This window comes from Meles meles, chromosome 10 (genome assembly GCF_922984935.1).
Source record: "Meles meles chromosome 10, mMelMel3.1 paternal haplotype, whole genome shotgun sequence".
Lineage (NCBI taxonomy): Eukaryota > Metazoa > Chordata > Mammalia > Carnivora > Mustelidae > Meles > Meles meles.
In genome coordinates, this window is record NC_060075.1 from 104,590,594 (window position 1) to 104,613,954 (window position 23,361).

The 23,361-nt window shown below is 44.5% G+C and overlaps 1 protein-coding gene across 4 annotated transcripts in view; it reads right to left on the reverse strand.

The window, feature by feature from the left end:
• The window catches only part of HECW1 (HECT, C2 and WW domain containing E3 ubiquitin protein ligase 1), a 466,123-nt gene that overhangs the window by 254,665 nt on the left and 188,097 nt on the right, over positions 1-23,361 (reverse strand). For all 4 annotated transcript variants that reach the window (XM_046021545.1, XM_046021547.1, XM_046021544.1 and 1 more), the window contains 2 exons: positions 12,423-12,747; positions 4,201-4,308 (listed from right to left, as the gene is read on the reverse strand). In XM_046021545.1, coding sequence (XP_045877501.1) covers positions 4,201-4,308; positions 12,423-12,747 — 433 coding nt within the window. The remainder of the gene's footprint in view (positions 1-4,200; positions 4,309-12,422; positions 12,748-23,361) is intronic.

A 23,361-nucleotide genomic window follows, 5' to 3' on the forward strand; every position in this document is an offset into this window, starting at 1 on the left:
ATAATCAGGGGTCGCTGTGTGTTTTTTAACTTTGGGATGATGGATGGAAAAGGACTGGAAATGTGCTGATGTTTGAGGGCTGTTCTTCCAACTAATGCTGGGTGAGAGAATCAGCACAAGCAGTAATCAGGGTGTGACTCTGGAAGCCAGAGCAGGGATGGGAAAAGGCTGAATGTGCCAGCGTGAACGTGGGGCAGCACCAGTGACCTGAGCAGGGGCAGGAAACCAGCACGGGGCAGAGCAGTCAGACGGGACTGTGGGTTTCTGGCTTACACCCAGATAGCTGTGAGAAGGCCACGCTCACGACTGATAACATGACACAACCCAAGGAGGTCCCTCTGGGAGAGACTCTTCTGGCTGTCATCAGTGGTGGCTGAAAGCACACTTCTCTACTCTTCGTGCTACTGATGGGGAGCTACAATGAACAGGGAGCTCTCTGGAACAGATCTGGGCCAGAGATCAAGAAAAAGATGCCTTCTCTGTAGAATCATTGCTTCTGGGCAACATAAGCCCCAATTCTGAAGGAGTTCTGATAGCAGCACACAGTCAACAAGGGCTGGCTGGGGTGACTCCTGAAGCTTGAGTCTGGCCTGCTCTAAGCCTGACCGCATATATTAAAAGATAGTCATGGAGATACAAAAATGATACATTATAAGACTTGATCCGGATGAGGAAAGCTGAAACTTCACTAGTTCTTTCTTTTGTCAGTGTTAAAACTTGTATCTTGAGCACCTGGGGGATCAGTGAGTTGGGCCTCCACCTTTGGCTTGGGTCATGGTCTCAGGGTCCTGGGATTGAGCCCTGTGTCGGGGTCTCTGCTTGGCAGGGAGCCTGCTTCCCCTTCTCTCTCTCTGCCTGCCTCTCTGCCTACTTGTGATCTCTGTCAAATAAATAAATGAAGTCTTAAAGAAAAAACAAACCTGTATCTTGTTGTGGTTCTCAGATTATAGCAATTATTACCATAGTCAAAAGCAGCCTACTAGGGAAAAATTATACCAGAGAAAAGGAAACCTTTCTTTTGTGTTTTATCATGCATGTAACTCCTTGCAGAGTGCAGGAAATGCTTGTTTTGAATGGTCCTCATTTAGTAGTACTTTCAAAATCTGATTTAGTCATAAAAATTATATAAATCAATAGCAATTACCTAATTCCAAACTGAATCATGACCCCAAAGAAATGCACTATTAGAACATTACAGATTCCAGGTAATCTGCGATATATCTCTACTCCTAGAAAAGGACAAAAATAAAAACAGAAAATAAAAATAAAATAAAAACCTCATCTACTATTTTAATTTAATCCTCAGATAGAAAGAATGGCCTTCTGTCCTATTTCAACATTTAAAATCTGGCCCATGTGCAGTTTGTAAAATAGATTTTAATTTTTAAGAAGGTATAATTTACCAATTAGATTAATGCATTTAGTACCATTTAGAAACTATAGGAGTCTGTTTTTATTAACATCAAAAACTTGTGTAACCTTCTGGGTAATGGCCTGGCTTCTGCATTTTTATTATAGCAAGAGGACCTCTGATGCTTTTATTGCATTAATGAAAGATAGCCATATTAGAACATTTTGTACATTCAAACCTTTCTGTTTGTTAATCTGGCACTTTTCCAATCATACATTTTGAAAATATCAATTATTTCACATTAAAAATATGAATTCACATAGCATATTATATACAGTTTTAATGTACTCAGACTCCTAAAGCTATTATCCATTACCGCATTCTAATTTATTTGATTTATAGTTGTGCCTGGAGTTAAGATTCTCATCATTTGCAAACTCAATTAAGTTTTTTCTTGATAAATTTTTCATTTTTGACACATTAGATTACATTTGTACAGAATAATATATTCTCTGTACATTGAACACGGCTTTGATGTATTTGCAATCACCTTCTCAATTTCACTTTCATCCATTTGAGATAGTTCTAGTCCAGCAGGTGCACTGCCCAGCGAACCTTCTCAAGTCTGCACCAGGATGTTTGCAAAATGTCATTTTTCTGACGTGTTCCATTCTTAGTTATTTTTTTAATATGACCTGGCAAGCCATTTGTTTATTCTAGGATGTTGCTACTTAACTGAGTTTGAATACACTTTTACTTAATTATGACAATATTTTATATAATTTACAGAGCTGGTTTCATGTTATAGTATCTCTCTAGTGGCACTTAAAGTGTCTCTTCATCCTCCTGATGAAGACAATTATATTAAATGGTTTGCTATTTGAAATGAATGTACCAAAAATGTTCTATATGTCACAGAAATCTTGAAAAGAACAGCACTATTGCTAGATTAATTTATACACAACCCTCTTTTTCACATTAGCTCATAAAATTTCACATTATCCTTAAGAGTTATTTCCTTGCCTCTAAAAAAACATATACTTGTAGGATGTGCTCATTCCTGCACCGTTTTGAGCTGATACTACATTATGACCCTAAATGGCTTCTTTCTCAATTAGAACTCCAAAGAAGATAACAGGTGTACAGTAAAGACGGCCTCTCCATCCAAATTCCAACGTAGACTGGAGCATACAGTCAGATTTTGTGTCTAATATTCATTACTAATGCAAGTTTTTACCGCCATTTGGGAAGTCATATTACGGACCACTAGCTGGAACTCATCATTATCCCCAGATCAAGCCCATCTATGTCCTTTATGATCAATGATACTATTTGTGAGATGGGGAAGATACTGGCATGACTTGGGCAAAGGAGGGCATGCTGGGGAAGATGGAGAAGGGGATTGAGGGAGGAGGGTGGGTCTTATTTGGTCTTGGCAGCAGGGCGGAGAAGTTTCAGTTCATGTAATCAGAAAACAGAGCCATGAGGCTTTTGGCCAGATGGTATCAGAGTTGAGTTCAAGGCATTTTGCCTGGTATTAACATGCAAAATGGATTAGGAGGAGAAAAGCTAGAGTCAGGGAGCTAAATATTAAGGAAAAGGAAACCTCTTGTTGGGAACTTCATTATGACTAAACCAAAGTCAAGGGCCCAACCACATTTCATAAAATCATTTCACCTCTACATCCGATAGTATCAAACCTCCTGTCTACACATTCTGCATGGGCTAAAGCAAAATAAGGGGGCATTTGTGTCATTTCTAGAAGGAGAGATGCCATAAGCTTCTAATGGGCAGACACTGGACCTTTCATTTTTAAATCCCTGATCTTTGAAATATAGTAGGTCTTATAAAATGCTTACTGAGTGAATGAATGGAAATGAGAGTGAATAAAAATGGCAGCAAAACATAAGCATAGAGAACATACAGTTTTTCTTGAACAACGAGTCAAATGATAACAGACAACTCCAGGTTCCTGGCCACATATGCTTTCCTCTGAGAACTGGATGGTTGGAACAAGGGAGTATTTCATCATTGCCTTTCAGAAGAGTTACACTACCTGAATCCCTGCTATGAACAAGAAGATGCGGGAAAGGATTTGCGCATTCAGCACTCTCCAGTACCCAAGTGGGAAGGGAAGGACTTGAAGATAAGGGTAAACTGTGCATTCCATCAGCTGGTAAACATGAGGCCCACAAGGCTACTTCTTCATGCTATGGGAAATGCATCAATATGGGGACCTATGAAAAGAATCCTTCTTTAACTGTAAGAATGATTTTTTTCAAAGACAGAAATTTTCAAAAATATCTCAGTAAAATACATGATGACAAGTTTATAAACCCAGAAATGTCAGTAAATCAGGAGTCAAGGAGACAGGCTGTTGGTAGTAATGGACCATCCGCATCCTGGGGAACTGTGGCCAGAGTCAAAGGTCAGGGCAGCGCATGGAACATCCCCAGCATGGGGGGCTATGACCAGGGAGCCTTGAAGAACCAGCTCAAGTCAAGCCAAAACTGGATGATAAGATACGCAGGGCAGCTACTGCAAGGTTAGCACTGTGAGGAGCCACAGAGTAAAAGTTAAGGGATTTAAGCCAAAAGGTCCTGAATGCAGAGGCCTATGAATCACTATGAGCCAAACTTCTCTTTGAAAGGAAAAGGAATGGCCCCCTGGGCTGGTTTGAATGGCTGTTGCCCAACTAACCCAGAGCTTACTTCTTATTATTTTTAAGCACTTCATAAACCTATGGCTCTCTTATGTGGCACAGGTCTAAGGGGAGGCAATGCAATGAACAAAAAACAATGCAGCTGAACTGCTTTATCCTGAGCAACGAGAATGGGGAAAGTACTCACGTTCCACAAAGTAAGAGCTGGCATCAATCTTCCAGACGATCTGGCCCCGATGAGAACCATTGACTCCACGGTTTTTATAGTCCAGAAAGTTTTCTGACAAGACCTCATCTAAATGAAAAGCAGAACAGAGAAATATATCAGCTAACAGCATATTTAGAACAACAAAAACAAAGGATATTAAGGCTATCCCCAACTCAGCCGAAGAAAAAGCACCTGGAATCAGAATCAGAAAGCTGGAAATATCCTCACTCTCTGAACCAACCCCTTCATAATGCAAGACTCCTCCCCACTCTGCAGTACTCCTAAGCTCATCTAGTTGGTTTGCAAACACTTCCCAGAACACAAAATGATTGCTCCTGTGGCCATCCATTTCACTTTTGAACAGCCCTTCCATGTGTGAAATCTGAGTGTGAAAATCCCTCCTAAAATTTCAGTAGCTGGTCTCCATGGGGGTCTGTGAATGAGCCATAAGGAAAACATCCAATTACACTCTCTACTGGGTCCCAGTCATCACAGGCTCCAACCAACAGCATTTCCTCTCCAGCCTGAATACCATCATCCTGTAATACCTGGGACTCGTCCATGATTGTGTCCATCCGTCCTACATGCACTCATACATTCATCTGTTCATTCAACAGATACTTATTGAGCTCCCACCATCTGTCATGCTGGGGAATACGCAGGAGCCATGGTTGGGCAAAACCAAGATGGTCCCTTTTGAACTAAAGCTTACAAGCAATTGAGGATACAGACTTGAAACACCGAGAGAAATAAAGGTATTATTACAATTTGTGATAAGGGATAGGAAGGAAAAGATCAGGGTGCTCCGATGGGGAATTTCAAGGAGGGAGGCCAACGGGGGTTCAGGAAAGCACTGACGGATAAAGAAACCACAAGGGCAGAGATGACGGTGGGTGTGTGGATGGCAGAGAGAGAGGTCCTGATGCAGTGTCCTGGGCTCAAGCTCAGGGAGAGCCTCCTGCCTGGTAGCACTGAGAGGAGCTTATTGGGAGATAATGTACGCTCCTCCCCCCCGCCCTGCTATTTCTCTGCCCAATACAGCGCAACAGTCAATATCCTTCCTACAGCCGGTGTCCAGAGAGGAACACAGCATTCCTGGAGAGGAGAGATATCTGAAGACCCAGCTGACTTCTTTCTCTCTGGCTCTAGACCTCATGTTCTTGGTGCAGACTAAGACAGGAATATGAATTTTACTTTGATCATCTGTGGCGCCCTGGCAATTTCCACTTCACCAGAATGTAACCGCTTGAGCTGGATGGATCTGAGGCTGTGGGGAAACCGTATTTGAGAATCCAAATTGACCACAGTGATGGGAGGAATAAAGAGAACTCAGGCGCTCCTCTACAGAAAGCAGCTAGGTCATGGTTACCCTTTTTGGAACTAGGATATCCTGAGGTTCACATCCTGCATGTGAATGGACTGGGAGGACAGGTTAGAATGAGACGCAAAGATGGCAGGGCTTGTAGCTGAAGGACCCAGCTCTCAAGGCCTTTGTGCCATGTACCAATGGCATCACCAGCAAAGTGGGGGGTGGGGGGTGGTGGAGTCCTAATAACCGGGACCTCCTAGTGGAGGATTAAATGAGATAGCTGGTCAACGTGCTTGTGACCTGCCATGCTGACTGCATATTTTTGGCTTTCTCTTCTTTGGCAAAGATGATTGGGCAAAGCAACACTACCTCTGCTTCATTAATAACAAGAACTCTTTGTATCCCTCGGGAAAATCACTTGGTTTCAAAATTTGCCAGTCTTAATATTCACAGTGTGTGCTCACAGCCCTGGTTAGGTTACTAAGATGATTGCATAATATGTCTTTTAGAGTAATTGCCTCCTTTCTGCAAAAAAGGTGTAATATTTTCCTAGCGCCCTGGGTCTTCAATACAGATATAACAAGTCTCACATCCAGATAGAGATTTGCCTCATTATGGCAATTCTCTAAGGAGAGATATTTACTTGAATCTATCCACTCTGATCACCAGAATATTCATTTTAACAGTTACAATCAGATATCCACATAACTAATACCTAGAAGGGGGATGTTCATTCATGCATGTAAGATTTCGTCCTCTTCAGGCAATGTGCTAAACTGTGGGGACATACTGGCAAATAAGATATGGTCTATGTTCCCAGAAAGTGTCTAACAGATTTGGGGATTTATTCAAGAAAACAGACAATGTCACTAGATTACAGTAAGTTTAAGAATGGGTTAAATATCAAGAAAGCACAGGGCCACAGATGAGAAAAGTATGGGCTGAGTAGGGGGAAGAGTCAGAAAAGACTGAACTAGGATGGCAAAATAAAGAGAACAAGATCCATGTGGTTGTACAGGTTTAAACACAACACATTTTAAGAGACCGTCAATTGCTCCTAATAAATAGCCCATTCTCTTGTACTGACAATACTTCGTAACAAATACCACACCAGAAAACAGAATAGTCTATTTTCTTGTCTGGCCCATCTGTGCTGAGAGGTCAGCTCCTTCCCCAAGGGCATTTAGGGCCAATTTTTAGAAAAGTTACTGGTCTTTGCTTGGAAATCCAAAGTTTTGTGGGGTTCAGATGCAGAAAAACAGAATTGGTCCAGATAGTTTATGCAGAAGGGGATTTAATGCAGAGAATTAGGTTTTGGAGACATGGACGCTACGCCGGGCCTCTGGGAACAGCCCCAGAATAACAGAAAAACTCTAAGGCCCAGCTTCTGCCTCGCTCCCGGAGGCCTCGTGGGAACTGCTAAGTTCAAGGACCTCACAGAGTAGCTGCAGCCCATGAGCTGAGAATTCAAGGCAAAGAGTAGCACAAGGAACACAGCAGGGGGCTGCTGCCTTACTAGACCTTGACCAGCCCAGGGCCCAATGAGTACCTGCCACCTTGAAGAGAGGGAGCAGGCAGCATGCATCGCGGTGGAAAGCTGAATTTCTCAGCCACCGGCTAACCAGTAGGGGGATCCCCAGAGCTCAGGTCCTCCTTCCCCATCTTGCATAAGTACACCTGATGAGGGGACCAGCGTGCATCGGAAGACGGCTGCACAGGAGTCGGAAACATGGAAGGTGCTGGGACCAGATTCTGCACTAGAAGGTGGCAGTGGAGAAGAGAAGAGGCCTGAAATGGATGGTGGGGGCCCAGCCAGGCCCTTTGCCACCCTGAGGACTGGCAGCCCCTAGACCCTATGTCCCAAAGTTGTTTTTTTTTTTTCCATATTCTTTGTCATGGTGGAAGTCTCTTTTGGGAGCAATGTTTGTGTAGTTACAGGGAAATTTACAGCCCCTTGAGGAAGGAAGGCTAGGCTACCTTAGTAGGTATGTGATTTTAGGCATCTTATTTAATCCCTCTGTGTCTTTCCTTCCTCATTACAACCTGGGTATATTAAAAATAGCTGCCCCAAAAGTCTGTTGTGAAGACTGAATGAGTAATACAGGGAGTAGTCTCAGATCAGTGTCAGACATCACCAGTAAGGAGATACTTCTGTTTACAGTCTGGGCTAACAATAGGGCTCTCTATGGCAAAGCTCTATGATGCACATGCAAAACCATTAATAATAACCTGAAACATTAGCTTAGGCCAGTGCTGTTTAAAGTTTTGTCATTACTCATTTTGTACAGAACACTTAGAGATGTATTAAGTTCCTCAAAAAGAGATTATATTTACTGAATGATATTTATTTCTTCTAGCGTGTAGACTCCCAGTCCCTGTTCCAGTCTATAACAGAGAAAAGATCTTAACAAATTGTTAAAAATTTGTATTAGAAAGTTCTAGTGAAGTTTACTGAAACAGCACACCTAGAGAAAATGAAATGTACTTCTCTTGCTTTGTCTTCAAAATGAAAGCATAGAAGCTATGCTTTCTATACCCTAATCTGTAATAGAAAAGTGTACAAGAAAAAGACTATTTTAACAACTTTGCATTAACAAAGAAAATGCAGGGGCGCCTGGGTGGCTCAGTGGGTTAAAGCCTCTGCCTTCGGCTCGGGTCATGATCCCAGGGTCCTGGGATCGAGCCCCGCATCAGGCTCTCTGCTCCGCAGGGAGCCTGCTTCCTCCTCTCTCTCTGCCTGCCTCTCTGCCTAGTTGTGATTTCTCTCTGTCAAATAAATAAAAAATATTAAAAAAACAAAAAACAACAACAAAAAAAAAAACAAAGAAAATGCAACCTGGCTTCCACTTCTCAGAGGAACTCATGCCTCTGATAATCGAATGGGGGCAGAAACACACTTGATTGAGAACGTATGGTTTCTGATTGAAAGCACTCATCATAAGGACAATAAGAAAAATGTAATTTTTAGATTGACAGATCTAATGGAAAGAAAAAAGAAAAAGAAACAAAAAGCAAATGCAGTAAATAAAGAATATGAAAAAATGATATAAATAAATCTTCATGTAACAGTAAATACAATAGGGGCGCCTGGGTGGCTCAGTGGGTTAAAGCCTCTGCCTTCGGCTCAGGTCATGATCCCAGGGTCCTGGGATCGAGCCCCGCATCGGGCTTTCTGCTCAGCGGGGAGCCTGCTTCCCCCTCTCTCTCTCTCTCTCTCTGTCTACTTGTGATCTCTCTGTCAAATAAATAAATAAAATCTTTAAAAAAAATTAAAAAAAAAACAGTAAATACAATAATGGAAATGTGCTATTCTGGCCAGTTAAAATCCAGAGACTCCTAGATCAGAATATAAAAGCATACAGAGACTAATCTTAAATAGTTTAAAAAAAGAATTCAAGGCAAAGAGTAGCACAAGGAACAGAGACAGATCTGTAATAATAAACTAAGAAATGGTAGTAGAAAAAAGATATGAAACATTTATGTAGCTGGCAATTCACATCAACATATACAAAGCATAGAATCTGCAGAAGTGAAGGTAAAGATAGATAAATTAAGATTAAAATTTACACATTTTTACTAGCAGTTTTTGACACACTGCATTAAAAAAATCAGAAGAGACAAAAAAAAAATCAGAATATACCTGATTAAACTTTCTACATATTAAATACACGAGAGAGAGAAAAGTCCTTGGTTTGCAAGGCGCCCTGTGAACTGAAACTTGTATGTATCAGAATTGTGTCCTTGAAACTGCTACCATTGTTACCTCAGCGGCTATGGAACTGGGAAAATGAGGATACAGCCTCAGGACAAAGTTTGGGAATTAAGGTAATTTGCTATCCCACATCCAGAGACTAGAGCTCCCCGACAAGGTAGATCAAGACATGAAGTATCGATCAACAGGCATTAAATGTGCATTAAATGTCTCATCAGTTCAGTTCAGTAATTCTAGAAGAAAGTCCTATTTTCTCCTCTATTTTAGATAGGAAACCTGGAGCTCTGATGACGATACCTGGCTGGGGCCATACATCTGGCCAGCCACAGGACAGTATTCTAAACAAGGTCATGCTGTCACTGAAACCACGTGATCTTTCCCCATTCTATGTCACTAGGAGAGAGAATCCTTCATTACACTGTACAGAGCTCACGAACCACTCCCTAAAGGAGGGCAGCCAAATGGGATTTCACCTATGACAATAACAACAACAGGGATGCTCCTGTTACTGCCCCCCACTCCACTGGATTCCTGGCTAAGGACAGCACTGGGATCAGTGGGAAGGCCACACATCCCCCTCCACATCCAGGGGTCTCACTCTCTCCCCAGTCATGTTTGCCTGGGAGTTCGAAGGTCAGAGCTGAAAGCATCCCAAACCTGGCCTCCCATGGGCATTTTGGTTTTCCTTGGATGTGGAACGGCCCCTACTAGATACTGCACCAGGATGTGCTGAGATGTTCCAATGGGCAGCATGGGATCTGAGACCAGGCCAGGCAGCTCTGTGGCCTTGGGAGCCACTGCATTGGCCTCACTTCCGTGGCGAAATAACAGATTAAATTAAATCATCACCTCTAAAATGTTAGGTCTACGTCAGTGATCTGATCTTTGGCAAGGCACTGCGAATGTGACAGATACGTTACTAAGGACCTACAAATTATGAACTCTTAAGACTCCCAGATAATTTTGGATTTGGAAATTATTTCTGAAATGCTATGTTGCTGAAAGTGTTGGCGTTCTGCATTAAATAACTTCACAGTTATATATATGCAGCTACTATGAGAACAACTGTCAAGTTAAGATTCTAAGATGATGAGCTGTGTTTACTTTTGTCTTAGTCAAAATGTCATGTTAACACCGGATCTGATTCATTCGCAGAGTTTCACGACATTCGAAGCCGCTGACCACCCCTTCCTTCCTCCGCCACCTTCTCTTGACTTCTGTGACGTGGTCTCCTAATTTGATCCTAAGTCTCCATCCCTCTTCTACCTCCTTTGTGGATGCGTCCGCTGCCCCTGTCTCTGACAGAGGCTTTCTGATGCTCTTTTCTACACAATCCACGGTGACCTCATCAACTCTTGGGGGGCCCATTACCTGAGACCTCCACCCCCAGCCCGGATCTAGGGCTGAGCTCCAGATCCAGCCACTCCTTTACTTTGGATGAATGTCCTTGGGTGTCACACCTTCCCCCCATCACGTGCTCCTCCTCCAACGGTTCCCTGGCCTGGGAATGAATGGCACTGCAAGAAGGTACAGCTTTAAAGAGTTGCTTCAGAACCAGATCTGTGGTCAAAATCTAATTGCCTAAGGTGCTAAACAAGTAACATCCATAATGAATGAATGAAGGTAGGGACGGATGGGAGGGAGACTGTGGAAAGACTGAAGGGTACAGATAGGCTACCCAAAGCAGCGAATGCTTAACTTTGGTGCACTAAAGCCAAGTAGAATTATGGGCTCGGGCTGCCAAATTGAGGACTTTTGTGAAAGAATCTAGAAATCTGGATTTCACTGTGAAATCTCTACACTTTACAATGGTGGTAACTAATCAAATTTAAAATAATATGGACTAAAAATATGCTTGGGAGGGGGCTCTTATTTTACAAGCTCTGTTGTAGTCTGATGGTATCCAATTTTACTCAAGAACTATTCTGAAGCAAATTAAATTTTACCTAAGTCCAATTGATCTAGTAACCACTGTTTGCATACAAATTTCAAAAATTACATTTTTCCTTCTTTATAATAAAGTCTCTATTGTAAATACGCCAGCCAAGCAGATTTCAAAACATTTAAGAGAGCTAAAAATATTTCCCTGATAGCTAGTCAGTTAGATAAGATCCCCTTTATTTTATCAGAAAAACAGGTCGTAAAATACTCATAAAATCCACTGGTTTCTGTGATACTTCATGATATTAAGCTGGGCATTTTGTGTCTGAATGTGTAGTTTTTTTTTTCTTTTTTTAAGATTTTTATTTATCTACTTGACAGAGACATAGCGAGAGAAGGAACACAGTCAGGGGGAGTAGAAGAGGAGACGCAGACTCCTCGCCGAGCAGGAAGCCTGTTGCGGGGCTGGATCCCAGGACTCAGGGATCATAACCTGAGCCGAAGGCTGACGCTTAATGACTGAGTCACCCGGGCACCCCTGAATGTGTAAATTGCTCCATGCAAACTGAGAGAAGAAGGCCTGGCCTCCCCTGAGTTTGATGCCTGACTCTAGAGACACCCCTGCCCCAGCAACCACACCTTTGCTTCGTAAATGCACCAATTTCCAGCACATCCGATTCTATCAGGAACAACAGATTAAATCCATGTTTCAGGTGAGTTCAAATCTGTGAGATTTGCTGACTTGTGCATTTTCCTCTCAGCTACCACTCTGTTCCTCAGCCTGCCATGTGCTTGCTCTCACTGTACATCGAATCCAGCGACATCTTTTGAATACAAAGCAGTAAGAACATGGAAAAAGCCGGTGAGAAGAGGTGCCCCACTATGCTGAAAACAGTGAAATTCCCTCCACGGAGATGGACGCACATCACTCGTGTGTATGGTGTTGCTTTGGTCTTAGGAACATACAGACTTGACGAGAGGCTTGTGATATTAACTTATTCGTAGGTAGAAGAGCTTCTACACTTGCCATGGTGATGACGTTTGTGTCCAAGCACACCCGGCCCTTCTATCTTAGGATTTTCTTCCACTGAATGGAGGTAGCAAGAGAAGCCTCATTACCTGGTCTGCAGTGTGTCAGAATCTGGTGTGTATGTGACACATGTGGCTGCAAACTGCCCGAGTCTGTGACACAGGAAAGCATACGTAAAAGGGCACCGTGAACCACACACTTGCCGAACAGCCAAACCACGGTGTCTGCAGCACACCACGGGCTGGTCCGGCTAAGTGCGTCTGACTCACCGATGAGGTACATGCCAATCCAGTCTCCGGCGTCCACTTCCTCCTTGATGTCCCAGTGGATCACCAGGTCCTGCGAGTGCCCTATGGAGTAGTACGAGCTGCTGACCATGAGCGTGGAGCGGCTGTCCGAGGTGACCAGGTCGGTGTCGCTGGTGGAGCGGGGGATGGTGACGGTGCCATGGGGGCCGTTCCTGATGGCCATGCTGTGGAACTGGCCAGGGTTGTAGCTGTGACGGAGCGGCTCCTTGCACCGGCGTCGATTCTGGGAGGTTCTGGATGGAGATGCCATGGCGGCCAGGCCTAAGAACCTGTTCTGGTACAGATTCTGTGGGGGAAAAGAGACAATGAACGGGGGTGTGAGACTTGATCCTCACAGATCTTCACAGGGAAGAGACTTGATCTTCACAGGGAAATGAGCTGTGAGTGAGCAGCCCTCCGAGGAAGGTCTGAACTCCGGCTCGGGCTTCACACAGCGGAGGCAGGAACAAGAATGCAAGCTCACCAAGGGGCTGGGGTCTGTCTCACCTCACTCCATCTAGCCTGGGGGTCTCAGGAGGCCCAAATGGCTCAGGCGGGGTGACCGCCCCAGACAAAGAGCCATCTCTTGAGAAATCCAGCACCAATTCACTGAGAACAAGTTTTATCCTTCTTTAGGGTAGATCCGTTATTATCACCGAACATTTTAGTGATCCCACCAGCATTCGAGACCCTACACACAGCCCAGAATCAGAAGTGGTCCCTGCATTACAACTCTCCTCATTACAACTCTCTGTCCTACAGAATGTCCCCAGCCATCTGGGATTTCTATTAAGGACCTCCAATACCTAGGGATCTCCCAACACCGTAATTTTCGACAAAATCCCATCTCAAAGGACTATGACTCCCTCGGAGCCAATATTAATGTAGAAACCATTGGATCGGGGGCGCCTGGGTGGCTCAGTGGGTTAAAGCCTCTGCCTTTCGCTCAGGTCATGATCCCAGGGTCCTGGGATCGAGCCCCACATCAGGCTCTCTGCTTGGCGGGGAGCCTGCTTCCTCCTCTCTCTCTCTCTCTCTCTGCCTGCCTCTCTCCCTACTTGTGATCTCTATCTGTCAAATAAATAAATAAAATCTGAAAAAAAAAAAAAAAAAAAGAAACCATTGGATCAGATGAGGAAAAAGGCAAGCTTTGTACTATTCACAACACTGAGCACTTCATATGAGCTGAGTGGATACACAGCCATAATAGCTGGATTGTTCTGGATACAGATGGCTTTTAGAACATGGGGGAGGGGCGCCTGGGTGGCTCGGTTAGTTAAGCGACTGCCTTCAGCTCAGGTCATGATCCCAGGGTCCTGGGATGGAGCCCCATGTCGGGGTTCCCCGCTCAGTGGGAACCTGCTTCTCCCTCTCCTCCCTGCTTATGCTTTATCTCCCTATTTCTGTTCTCTCTCTCTCAAATAAATAAAAAATTTTTTAAAAGATTTTATTTTATTTGACAGAGATCACAAGTAGGGAGAGAGGCAGGCAGAGAGAGAGGAGGAAGCAGGTTCCCTGCCAAGCAGAGAGCCCGATGCGGGGCTCGATCCCAGGACCCTGGGATCATGACCTGAGCGAAAGGCAGAGGCTTTAACCCACTGAGCCACCCAGGTGCCCCCTCAAATAAATAAAATTTTTTTTCAAAAGTCTTAAAACATGGGGGAGAAACATCATAGCTAACTTACACAAGGGACCCTTTTTCGAAACAAGGAAGGGTGATTCTGACTTCATCAAAGTATATTAAAACAGGGATTTAAATGTATCATTTTGGCCATAAAACCTGGCTATAAAAGTACACGCTGGTCTACAAATAGGAACACTTTCTTTTTTTTTTTTTTAAGATTTAATTTCTTTATTTGACAGACAGATCACAAGTAGGCAGAGAGGCAGGCAGAGTGAGAGGAGGAAGCATACTCCCTGCTGAGCAGAGAGCCCGATGCGGGGCTTGATCCCAGGACCCTGGGATCATGACCTGAGCTGAAGGCAGAGGCTTTAACCCACTAAGCCACTCAGGTGCCCCAGGAACACTTTCATTTTCAAGAAGAGAAGATTAAGGGGGCACCTGGGTGGCTGGGTCAGTCAAGCATCGGACTCTTGATTTCAGCTCAGGTCATGACCTCAGGGTGGTGAGATCAAGCCCTGCGTCAGGCTCCACACCCAGTATGGAGCCTGCTTCAGGTTCCTTCTCTCCCTCTACCACTCTCTGCTCTTGGTCGCTGGCTCTTAAAAAAAAAAAAACAAAAAAACAAACAAAAACAAACCCCCCCAAAAGACAACAGAAGAGAATATTAAGGCCTGAAAACGGGTTGAGTCGGTTTCGAGCCCAGGGAGAATTACTTATTGCACACATCCATCAAACCAAGTTTCTGTTTATGGGTCACGAGGCCCAGGCCTCAGCGGCCATCCCCTCTGCTCTCGAGATTACATAGTCTGTTCAGCAGTCACTTAGGCCTGTACTTTTCCCATCCTCCAAGACCAGGGTCCTTGTAAAAAGTCCATTAACCTGATGAAGCACACTGCTGGCATTTCCATCTCAGGCCTTAATGCCATGTGGCAGGCCTATCTGTTCCTTCTTTGAGTTTCTCATTAGGAATTCCTCAGGCCCCCCTGGCGGTAACCATGGCATTACTATAGGCAGAAAAACCCAGACTTCAGAAAGCATCTCATCACACTATTGACACCATATGGTCTTTTTTTTTTTTTTTGGTTTTGGGGTTTTTTTGTTGTTGTTGTTTTTTTTAAAGGCTTGTCATTGCAACAGTATGAAAATGGACAGACCAGTGTTACCTGGAAACCAGTCCTCCTCTCGGGAGGACAGGCAAAGCCCAGGAGCATGGGCCATCCATGCACTCAGCAGGCTCCCTGGCTCTTCTGGGCAGTTCGGAGGGGACATCACTAGCCTGCCCATGCTCCAGGGGGCTTTGCCCAGAGACCTCCAAAAAGGCTACTGCTAGAGCATGTCATTTCTGCAGCTCATAAATTCTTTATGTGGACAAATAACATCTTATAGTATTATTATGGAGAATAAAAACAACTTGCAAGTAAGTAGTCAATTTTATGATTACAGGTTAAACCAAAGCTGGTGCAGCACCTACCAAACTCCAACCTGCGTATCCCTAGACGTTTTACTTGATCTTCCTGGTCCTCAGTTTCCTCATTTTAAATGGGTTGTTGTCAGAACTTACTGAGAGAACGCAAACCAAGCTCTTGGCATAATAAGCACTTAATAAATAAAAATCTACTAAAACACCTCTGGTATTGCTTTACTAAGAAAGCCTCACCGAAACATACGTCCTGGGCAGTCAGCCAGGCTCACTCACTAGCCAAGGGTCCCCTCACATCATCCCCAGAGACCTCACACTTAATTCCTCCTGCAACGAAACCCCAGATTTTTTCCCAAGTCACGGCTCCGCAGTTACAAAATTGAAATGCCAAGCTTAAACGGTCTAGTGTATTTATAAATGTACCCTATATACCAATTTTTTTGAAGGGGAAGGCTCCCTTTATAAGGTCAGTGCTTGAATGGAATATTTTTGTATTAATGTTGAGGCTGAGGGAATTTTATCGATGTAGTATCAGCCGGGGCCTCAAAAAAGATTATGGATTGCTTTTCTTTGGTTGAACACATATCTGCTGTGGTATTTTTATTAGACTTCCCTGGAAACCAGGCAACTCCCCTGAAACTCAAATTACACTAGTGCTCACTGTCCAGGTGGTGGGAACAAAGGCATAGAAGGAAACATTAGCCAAGGAAGACATTTGTCGTAATTGAGTGGATTGGAGGAATGGCATTTGCCCAGAATAAGAAGGGGAGCTTCAAAGCCGCTCCTTGAACACCGCCCTTCCCCACCCTCCCCACCCCAGTCTTTGTCCACACCCTTTCCATCTATACTTGCAGACACTGTATTTCTGCTTTAAGATTCTGCCCCAGCACCAACTCTGCCATAAACTCCCCTTGTATCCTCTTCCGATTCCCCAAAATATGGGCCTTGGCTCTGCGATCCCCCAGGAATCCCCTTCCCCTGCAGAGACTCCTACTGAGTTATTGCTAGCTGCCCAGTTCGCTCACATCCCTAAGCAGTGAAGACTTCAAGTCAGCGTTCCCTGCTCTTTATAGCCTCTGGAACTGGCATGACTCCTGGCACACAAACAAAGGCCCTCGAAACTTCAGTTAATATGACTTATTTTATTCAATGATGTCCCTTCTTTTTGCAGAAAGGGTTTAAGTGTGCTATTACAAATAGATAAAATATAGAAAGATGTAAGTTAGTAGACAGTGCAGAGAGAGAAGAGACAAAAAGTTACATACAAAGGCTCACATAAAACTATATGCCATCACGTTCCTAAACAGGTGTTCTTGCTAAAGACCCACGACAGCTGCCTCTCATCGTGGCTGGTGGATAGTTGATTCCCAACATGTGTTCCTTTGTGGCTCCGTTTCCCCGGGCCACTCACGTGTTCCAAGCTCACACTACAGACTCATCCAGCTGGAAGAAACAATTTAATCATTCTCTGTTCACATCTGAACTGTGGGAGACAGAGGATCTGTCATGTTTTCAAATAGCCCTGAATAAAAGACCACTCTCTTCCCAGAAGCGGATTTCACTGTTTACAACCTCGCAATTCTTCCTAATCTCTAAGGCCAATCTCGTGGCACAGAAACCTGCCTTCTCCCTCCTCCCTACAAAGAGCAGGAGTGGCTTTCCTGTTATCTATGAGAAGGACGTCCACAAGTATCACTAGATTGTTTCCAGCTTTTTCTCCATGCCACTCCATGCCACTAAGCAATTCGAGTGTCTTTTATTTTCCCTCTCCTTGGGGATGGCTAATTGACATGGATAAGAAACCAAAAAAATACTAGTAACAGTTTCAGCGACACCATAATTTTCCAATTATTGGTTGTAATCTAGTTATGGGCTATTTTATGGGCTAGTTTTCAGGAATGACTCCAATGAGTGAGTCACTGAAGACAATCTGATCACATTGTGACCTACTTCATAGGGAGTAAGATTCCATTTGCTGACTTATCTCCTGTTCGCTGCTGAGGATTCAACAACAATATTTTGTTTACTAATTTTGCCTTCCAACTTAAGTAACTCAAATTGTTAAAAATATTTTTAATTAAGTGACATGTTCCTGGATTTTAAAAAAATCTTGGAACAGGTCTTGCATGTTTAATATTTTAAGTTATTCTTCTGCATTATAGTACATAGCAAGACCAAAACATGTACGGAGATGGAATCCTAAAAGAAAAGACTGTCACTCCTAGAAAAGGGGTATGTTGTAGATTTTTTTTTTCAGAACACAGGAAAACAAAGATCCTGCTGCATCAATTTCTAACTGACAAAGTCATTAATAGCTTTTCTGTTTTGAAATATATAAAGCTGTGAATACCATCTCAGAAATGAAAAGAAAGTGGACAAAAGCCACACCTATAACAGAGAAAATGATCCTTAAAAAAATTGCCTCTACACTGTGAAATCAAAACAGTGAGTGAAAAACATAAGCCCTGAAGGAAACCTCACTAACATGTAAGAGATGAGGTTATAGAAATGGGCATTTAGGTAGCTGGGCGAAGAGCATAATAGTTTTTGAGTTCAGGAACAGATCTTATTTTGAGCAAGTAGATGCCTGAAGCTTTTTTATCTTACACTCAGCTCTGGTTATGCCATCAGGGTGGTAATGGAACTTAAAAAAAAAAAAATTACATGTAACTTTTCTCTTTCTACGAGGGATTTGAGAAAATTTACAATAAAAGAAATGTACAAGGAAGTAGGGAAATAAAGACTAGATAGAAAGCAGAAGTAGCAGTATGAAAACAGCTAATAATTATGAACCTTCACTCTATGCAGGGCACTTAGGGCGTCATCACATTAAAAACCGATCAAACATCACTACCCCCTTGTTGGTGAAAACCCAGCTCAGAACGGTGGTTAACAAACATTCCCAAGGTCCTCTTGCAGCAGGAAATGGGGATTTGAGCCTGTTCTGTGTGACTGTGAGGGGGCACTTTCATCACTCTTAAGCACTCTCCCCAAATTGTAACATGGGCAGCCAGACTTGCAGAAATTGATTCAGATGGAGTATCTGATCTTCTTGACAGCCAAGAAGACACAAGAAAAGCATAGTTCTGGAGTGTGTGGATGGCACAGACAGGTTAAGTGTCTGCCTTTCCCTCAGGTCATGATCCCCGAGCCAGAGCCTGGCATCGGGCTCCCTGCTCCGCGGGAACTCTGTTTCTCCCTCTGCCCCTCACTCCACTCTTGCACTCTCACTTAATCTCTCAGACAAATAAATACAATTTTTTTTTTAAAAAAAGGAACGCATAATTCCCATGATCAGAATATTTGAATTTTTTCTCCCTCCACATCCTTAATAAAATGCTTCATTTTAGACTTTCTCCAGAGAACACACCATGATGCGGTGAATGTTCTTTAAAATACATTTTGTAAAAATCACCAACGGTGGCAGATTCTTGCACAAGTTTTTGACCAAAGTTGAGGTTATATTATAATATAGTCTAACTGGAGCTGCGCATGGCTGTGTTTCCTTCTGACCACATTCAAAAGCCCCCTTGGCTTATTCTACCCGTAATGCCCCCAACCTCCTGCTCCCGATTCAGTACCTATTCTCAACCTCTCATCTCTCCCTCTGCCTTTGATGCGGATAAACGGGAGTTTGGACACCTCTTCTATCTGCAACTTTCTTATTTCTTAGCAGTGCTGCTCTACTAAGCAGCAGGTGCTAAGCCAGCACGGGGCTTGCCCGGGGGCCTGCGTTTCCATGGTGAGAACGTACTGGGTACTCAGTAGATGTTTTGTTGGATTGGGACACACCTGCCTCTGGTCCCAGAGCCATGTCATGAGCTCTGCTGCTTGAGTTCAGGAACCCTTCCCAGTGCCTATTTTGCCCAAAGCCCAAGGCTTGTTGTCCAGAATCCCCTATTACCAGTTCCTGAATGACACTGGTCAGAAGCGAGAGGAGGGGATAAGTGGAGATCCCACTCTCGGGTCTCCTTCTGTGTCTCACCTCCTAAGATCTGACTCCTGCCTGTAGATTTGTACATCTGCTTGTAACAGCAGTGGCGGAGTGAGGTCATGGGACAGAGGTGGCCGAGACCCGCCAGATGGCCAAGCCCTTCTGTGGAGGGAAGTGGGAGGCGGCTGCAGTGTTACCATCTCTAGCCAACTCCTCAGCTCCTCGCACCTATCTCTGAAACTGTCTCAAAACTGTGTTTTTAGCCTTGAAGCCATGTGTTGAAAAAGCTGTTTTGTGCTGGCCATTGTGCAGAAGAATATCACAAAATTATATAAACTAAATTGTGTGGGTTCCTTTTCTTTGAAGAAGAAATAGAATCCCACATGTTGCCGACAGGAAGGGAACATTAGATGGAGGAAATTTTAATAAGCAAATCAAACCAAGTCAGGGACTATCCACTTGGGAAGTCATGATTTAACAGACAAGAGACCTGTTAAAATGACAGTCAAATGAATTTTTTAGGAACATAGAAAGCCTCACCACTAACAAGAAAAATTCAACAATAGGTTTGAGAGGAACAACCCCCATCTCCACTTCTCGTTAGGGCCCCTGGTGATGGCATCAGAGAGAAGTCTTGGCTCCTTGCTTCTCTGATGCCCTTCTTGCTCCTTGTGTCCAAGAGAGGTGAGCAGGAGGCCTGGCCATGCTTTGTGGGATATGCAACTCTTACCGCTTTGGTCAAATATGGAATTTCTGGGTGCAACTCTGAGGCTCTTGGGGGCATTATGCTTAGACATGTTCAAGAATGAAGCTGTTGAAGCCTGGGTAGTTACTGCGGCCAGAATAATGGGGCGGGGCGGAGGAGGGACATGGATGAGGGGAGAGAGGAAGACTGGAGACAGCAGGAGCCTTCCTATGTTATTTAAGAGAAATTCCTGATCCCCAGCAGCATCTCCTTCTGATTACTTAAAAAGAAAGTTCACTGAAAGTGGTAGTCCTCTGTGTGTCTGAGAGAGAGAAAGAAAGAGAGAGAGAGAGAGAGAGAGAGAGAGACAGGCAGACAGAGACCAGGATAGAGAATGAATAGGAATGCACAGATGTCTTTCCCTTTTCAGTCTCAGACATGCCCTTTTCTTCCTCAGGATGGTCCCACCTTGATGCAAGCGGGGAAGATCCCTTCTTTCTGTGTTGATGCAAGCCAAAGTAAAGGATATGCTCTTACTTCCCAGAACCACAGTGATACCCGGCTGGTCACGGCACCCAAGCCCCAGGGACCCTGCTGACCACTGAGGAGCCCCCCGTGGGATTGCAGGCGAGCAACACGGCTGCAGAATGGGGCAGCTGTAAGCAATGCCCCTGACCACCGCAGCCCCACTCTGGGAGCTCCCCAGGGCTGCTGTGCCAGGCGGGGTGACTGCGTCTCTCTCGTAGCCAGCACACCACCACCTGCCTCATGACGGTCAAGTCCTCAACCCCACCCTATAAAGCCGAGTCACAGGGACTCCCAGAGTGGTGGGAGGTCACGTCCAGCCTCTCCTGCTGGGGCAGCGGCCTGAAGTGAGCAGCAGAGTCACGACTAGAATCTCAGCCCCCTGACTTGGACCGATCTGCCTCACTCAGGAGGGAGCATCAGGCTTGCAGAGAATGTAAGTCACTGTGTGTTTTCCTCCTCTCTTCCCAGTCCTGCTCAGATTTGCTAAGAGGCAATGGGGCCAGGCAATGAAGAGGCTTCTAAGAAGGACAATTCAGCAGGACTGCAAATGAGGTACTACGTTTGCATACACACTGAAGTTAGCACTCAAATACCTGATTACTCCTTGTGAAGTTCAGGGTTCCTGTACAGATGCCCTCTTAAATTCTCCCACCCCCAGGAGGGTGGGCTCAGCAGAGTTGACTAGATTTTTAAGTAAACTGTTCTTGTTTGTTTTTGTTTTCTTCCTTCCTTCAGCCCACTCATGAAAAAATGTTTATTGAGTCATTAGTCTGTACTAGACTGTACCAAGCATCGAGTATGCATAGAGAGATGAATTAAACAGTGCTCCTACCCTCTGAGATTGCACAGGAGGCAAACATTTAAGCAGTCAACTTTGACACAACGCCAAGACCCACGACAGACAGGAGCGGCAGGCCAAGTCCTCATGGGAGAAAGAGGGATGCTAGAAATGCCCTCCCAGATGGGAGAACAGTGACACCGTATTTGGAAGGAGGAGTAGGGAGGTCACCCAACTGGTCAGGGGCAGAGGGAAAGCCAATCTCCGCAGAAGGAAGTCTCGGTATAAAGGCAGAGCTTTACAAACAAGCATGGTGTGACAAGCATGGTGGGGCTGTGTATCCAGAAGAGGTCCTCCCGGCTGCCTGCCAGAGTGTCAGGAGGGGCAGCGAGAAGTGCTAGAGAGGGTCTCCCTTGACACACCAAGACAAAGGACCTCCCTGCCTTAAAGGATGGGAGGACCACAGGAGATTTCTGATCTGGGAAAAGATATAATCCATTCGCCTTAGAAACAACACCCTGTAGCAGTGACAGGAGGGCAAGGTGCAAGGAGCCCACTGTGTCTGGGTAAGTCCAAACTACAGCAACCCTGATAGTCAAGTGTGCCTGTAGGGAGAACCCTCATCAGATGATGCCTTAGTGCCACCTGGGAGCCAGGCACTAAGTCTCGCTGTGGGAGGATGAAAGGTAAAGGAACAAGGAATGGCCCGCATCCTGGAGCAGGGTATGTAAAAGAAGGAACAATCGAAAGACACAGTAATAGAGGTCACCGACAGCACCATGTGGTCTGTTTCTACTGGGATCTCGTGGCCATGGCATTCACCCAGGAGGAGGGCAGTGCCATGGACCATGCCATGCATTCTAAGGCGAGTGGTACTTGTGTCTAATTTTATGGTTGGGGATACTGCCCCAGGATACCTTCCTCCTCAGAACTAATCAAAGAGAAGTAAATTTCAGGACTTTAGCATCCATTGTCAAAGCTTAGACAACACTTCCATCGATACAAACTGAGCTAGACTGACCTTCTGGAACATACCGTATTTATGATCTTATTTTGCCATGGAATACAGTACAAAGGCTAATGTCACCAGTAGCATAGCACAGCTAACTAACATATCAGTTAAACACACGTGAGCAAGGAGAACATGACTGACACCACACCAGAGGTGAGGTATATGCTACGAGCTGGATACTATCTAGTGACGAGAAGATACATAAAGTAATCATTTCAATGTACGGTGAAATCAAAGGAGGGTAGAGTTATTCACAAGACAGGAAGATAATTACTCATTCTGTCAGACAGGGAAGGAAATAAGACTTAGGGAGAAATGGAGAAAGTATATTTAGGCAGAGGACAATAGGCAAAGGCATGATGAGCGTTATAAACACTGCCCACACATATCCAGGGGACTGGAAGACCAGTGTGTCCAAAGCATGGGGAGTGGCGAGGTTGGAGCTTAATCAAGACCAAGGCCATGTTTCAAGGAGAGAGGTGTTTCTTTTGGGGACACTGAGCTTTTCTGAAGACAGGGAAAGACGCAGTGGTGGGCTCGCCCACACTGTGCTCTCATGAATACTGTGATATTGAACACTTTCCTCCAGGAACAACATGGCAGAGTTTCTGCCAAGGCACTAGAAGAAGCAGTGGTAGGTCAGGTAGCTAGACAGGCCCAGCTCTCCCCTCAGGAAGTTGGGGAATGGTCAGCATTGTTCTTTCAGATCACTCAGCAGGACAGAGAAAGGCACCACCCAGGACTGCAGTTCTAATAGGCCAGTCTTGAGGGACACGAGCCAGATGGCCCATTATCAGCACACAGGTGAACTGAACTAGCTACACAGTGCTCTGGTTTGTTATCAAACGGAGTTAAGTTCCGTGTTAATACCTGAGACCATTTTTTGGAAGACAACTTAGGGCCATGACCAAGAGGAAAACAAACAGCATCTGGTCTCTGC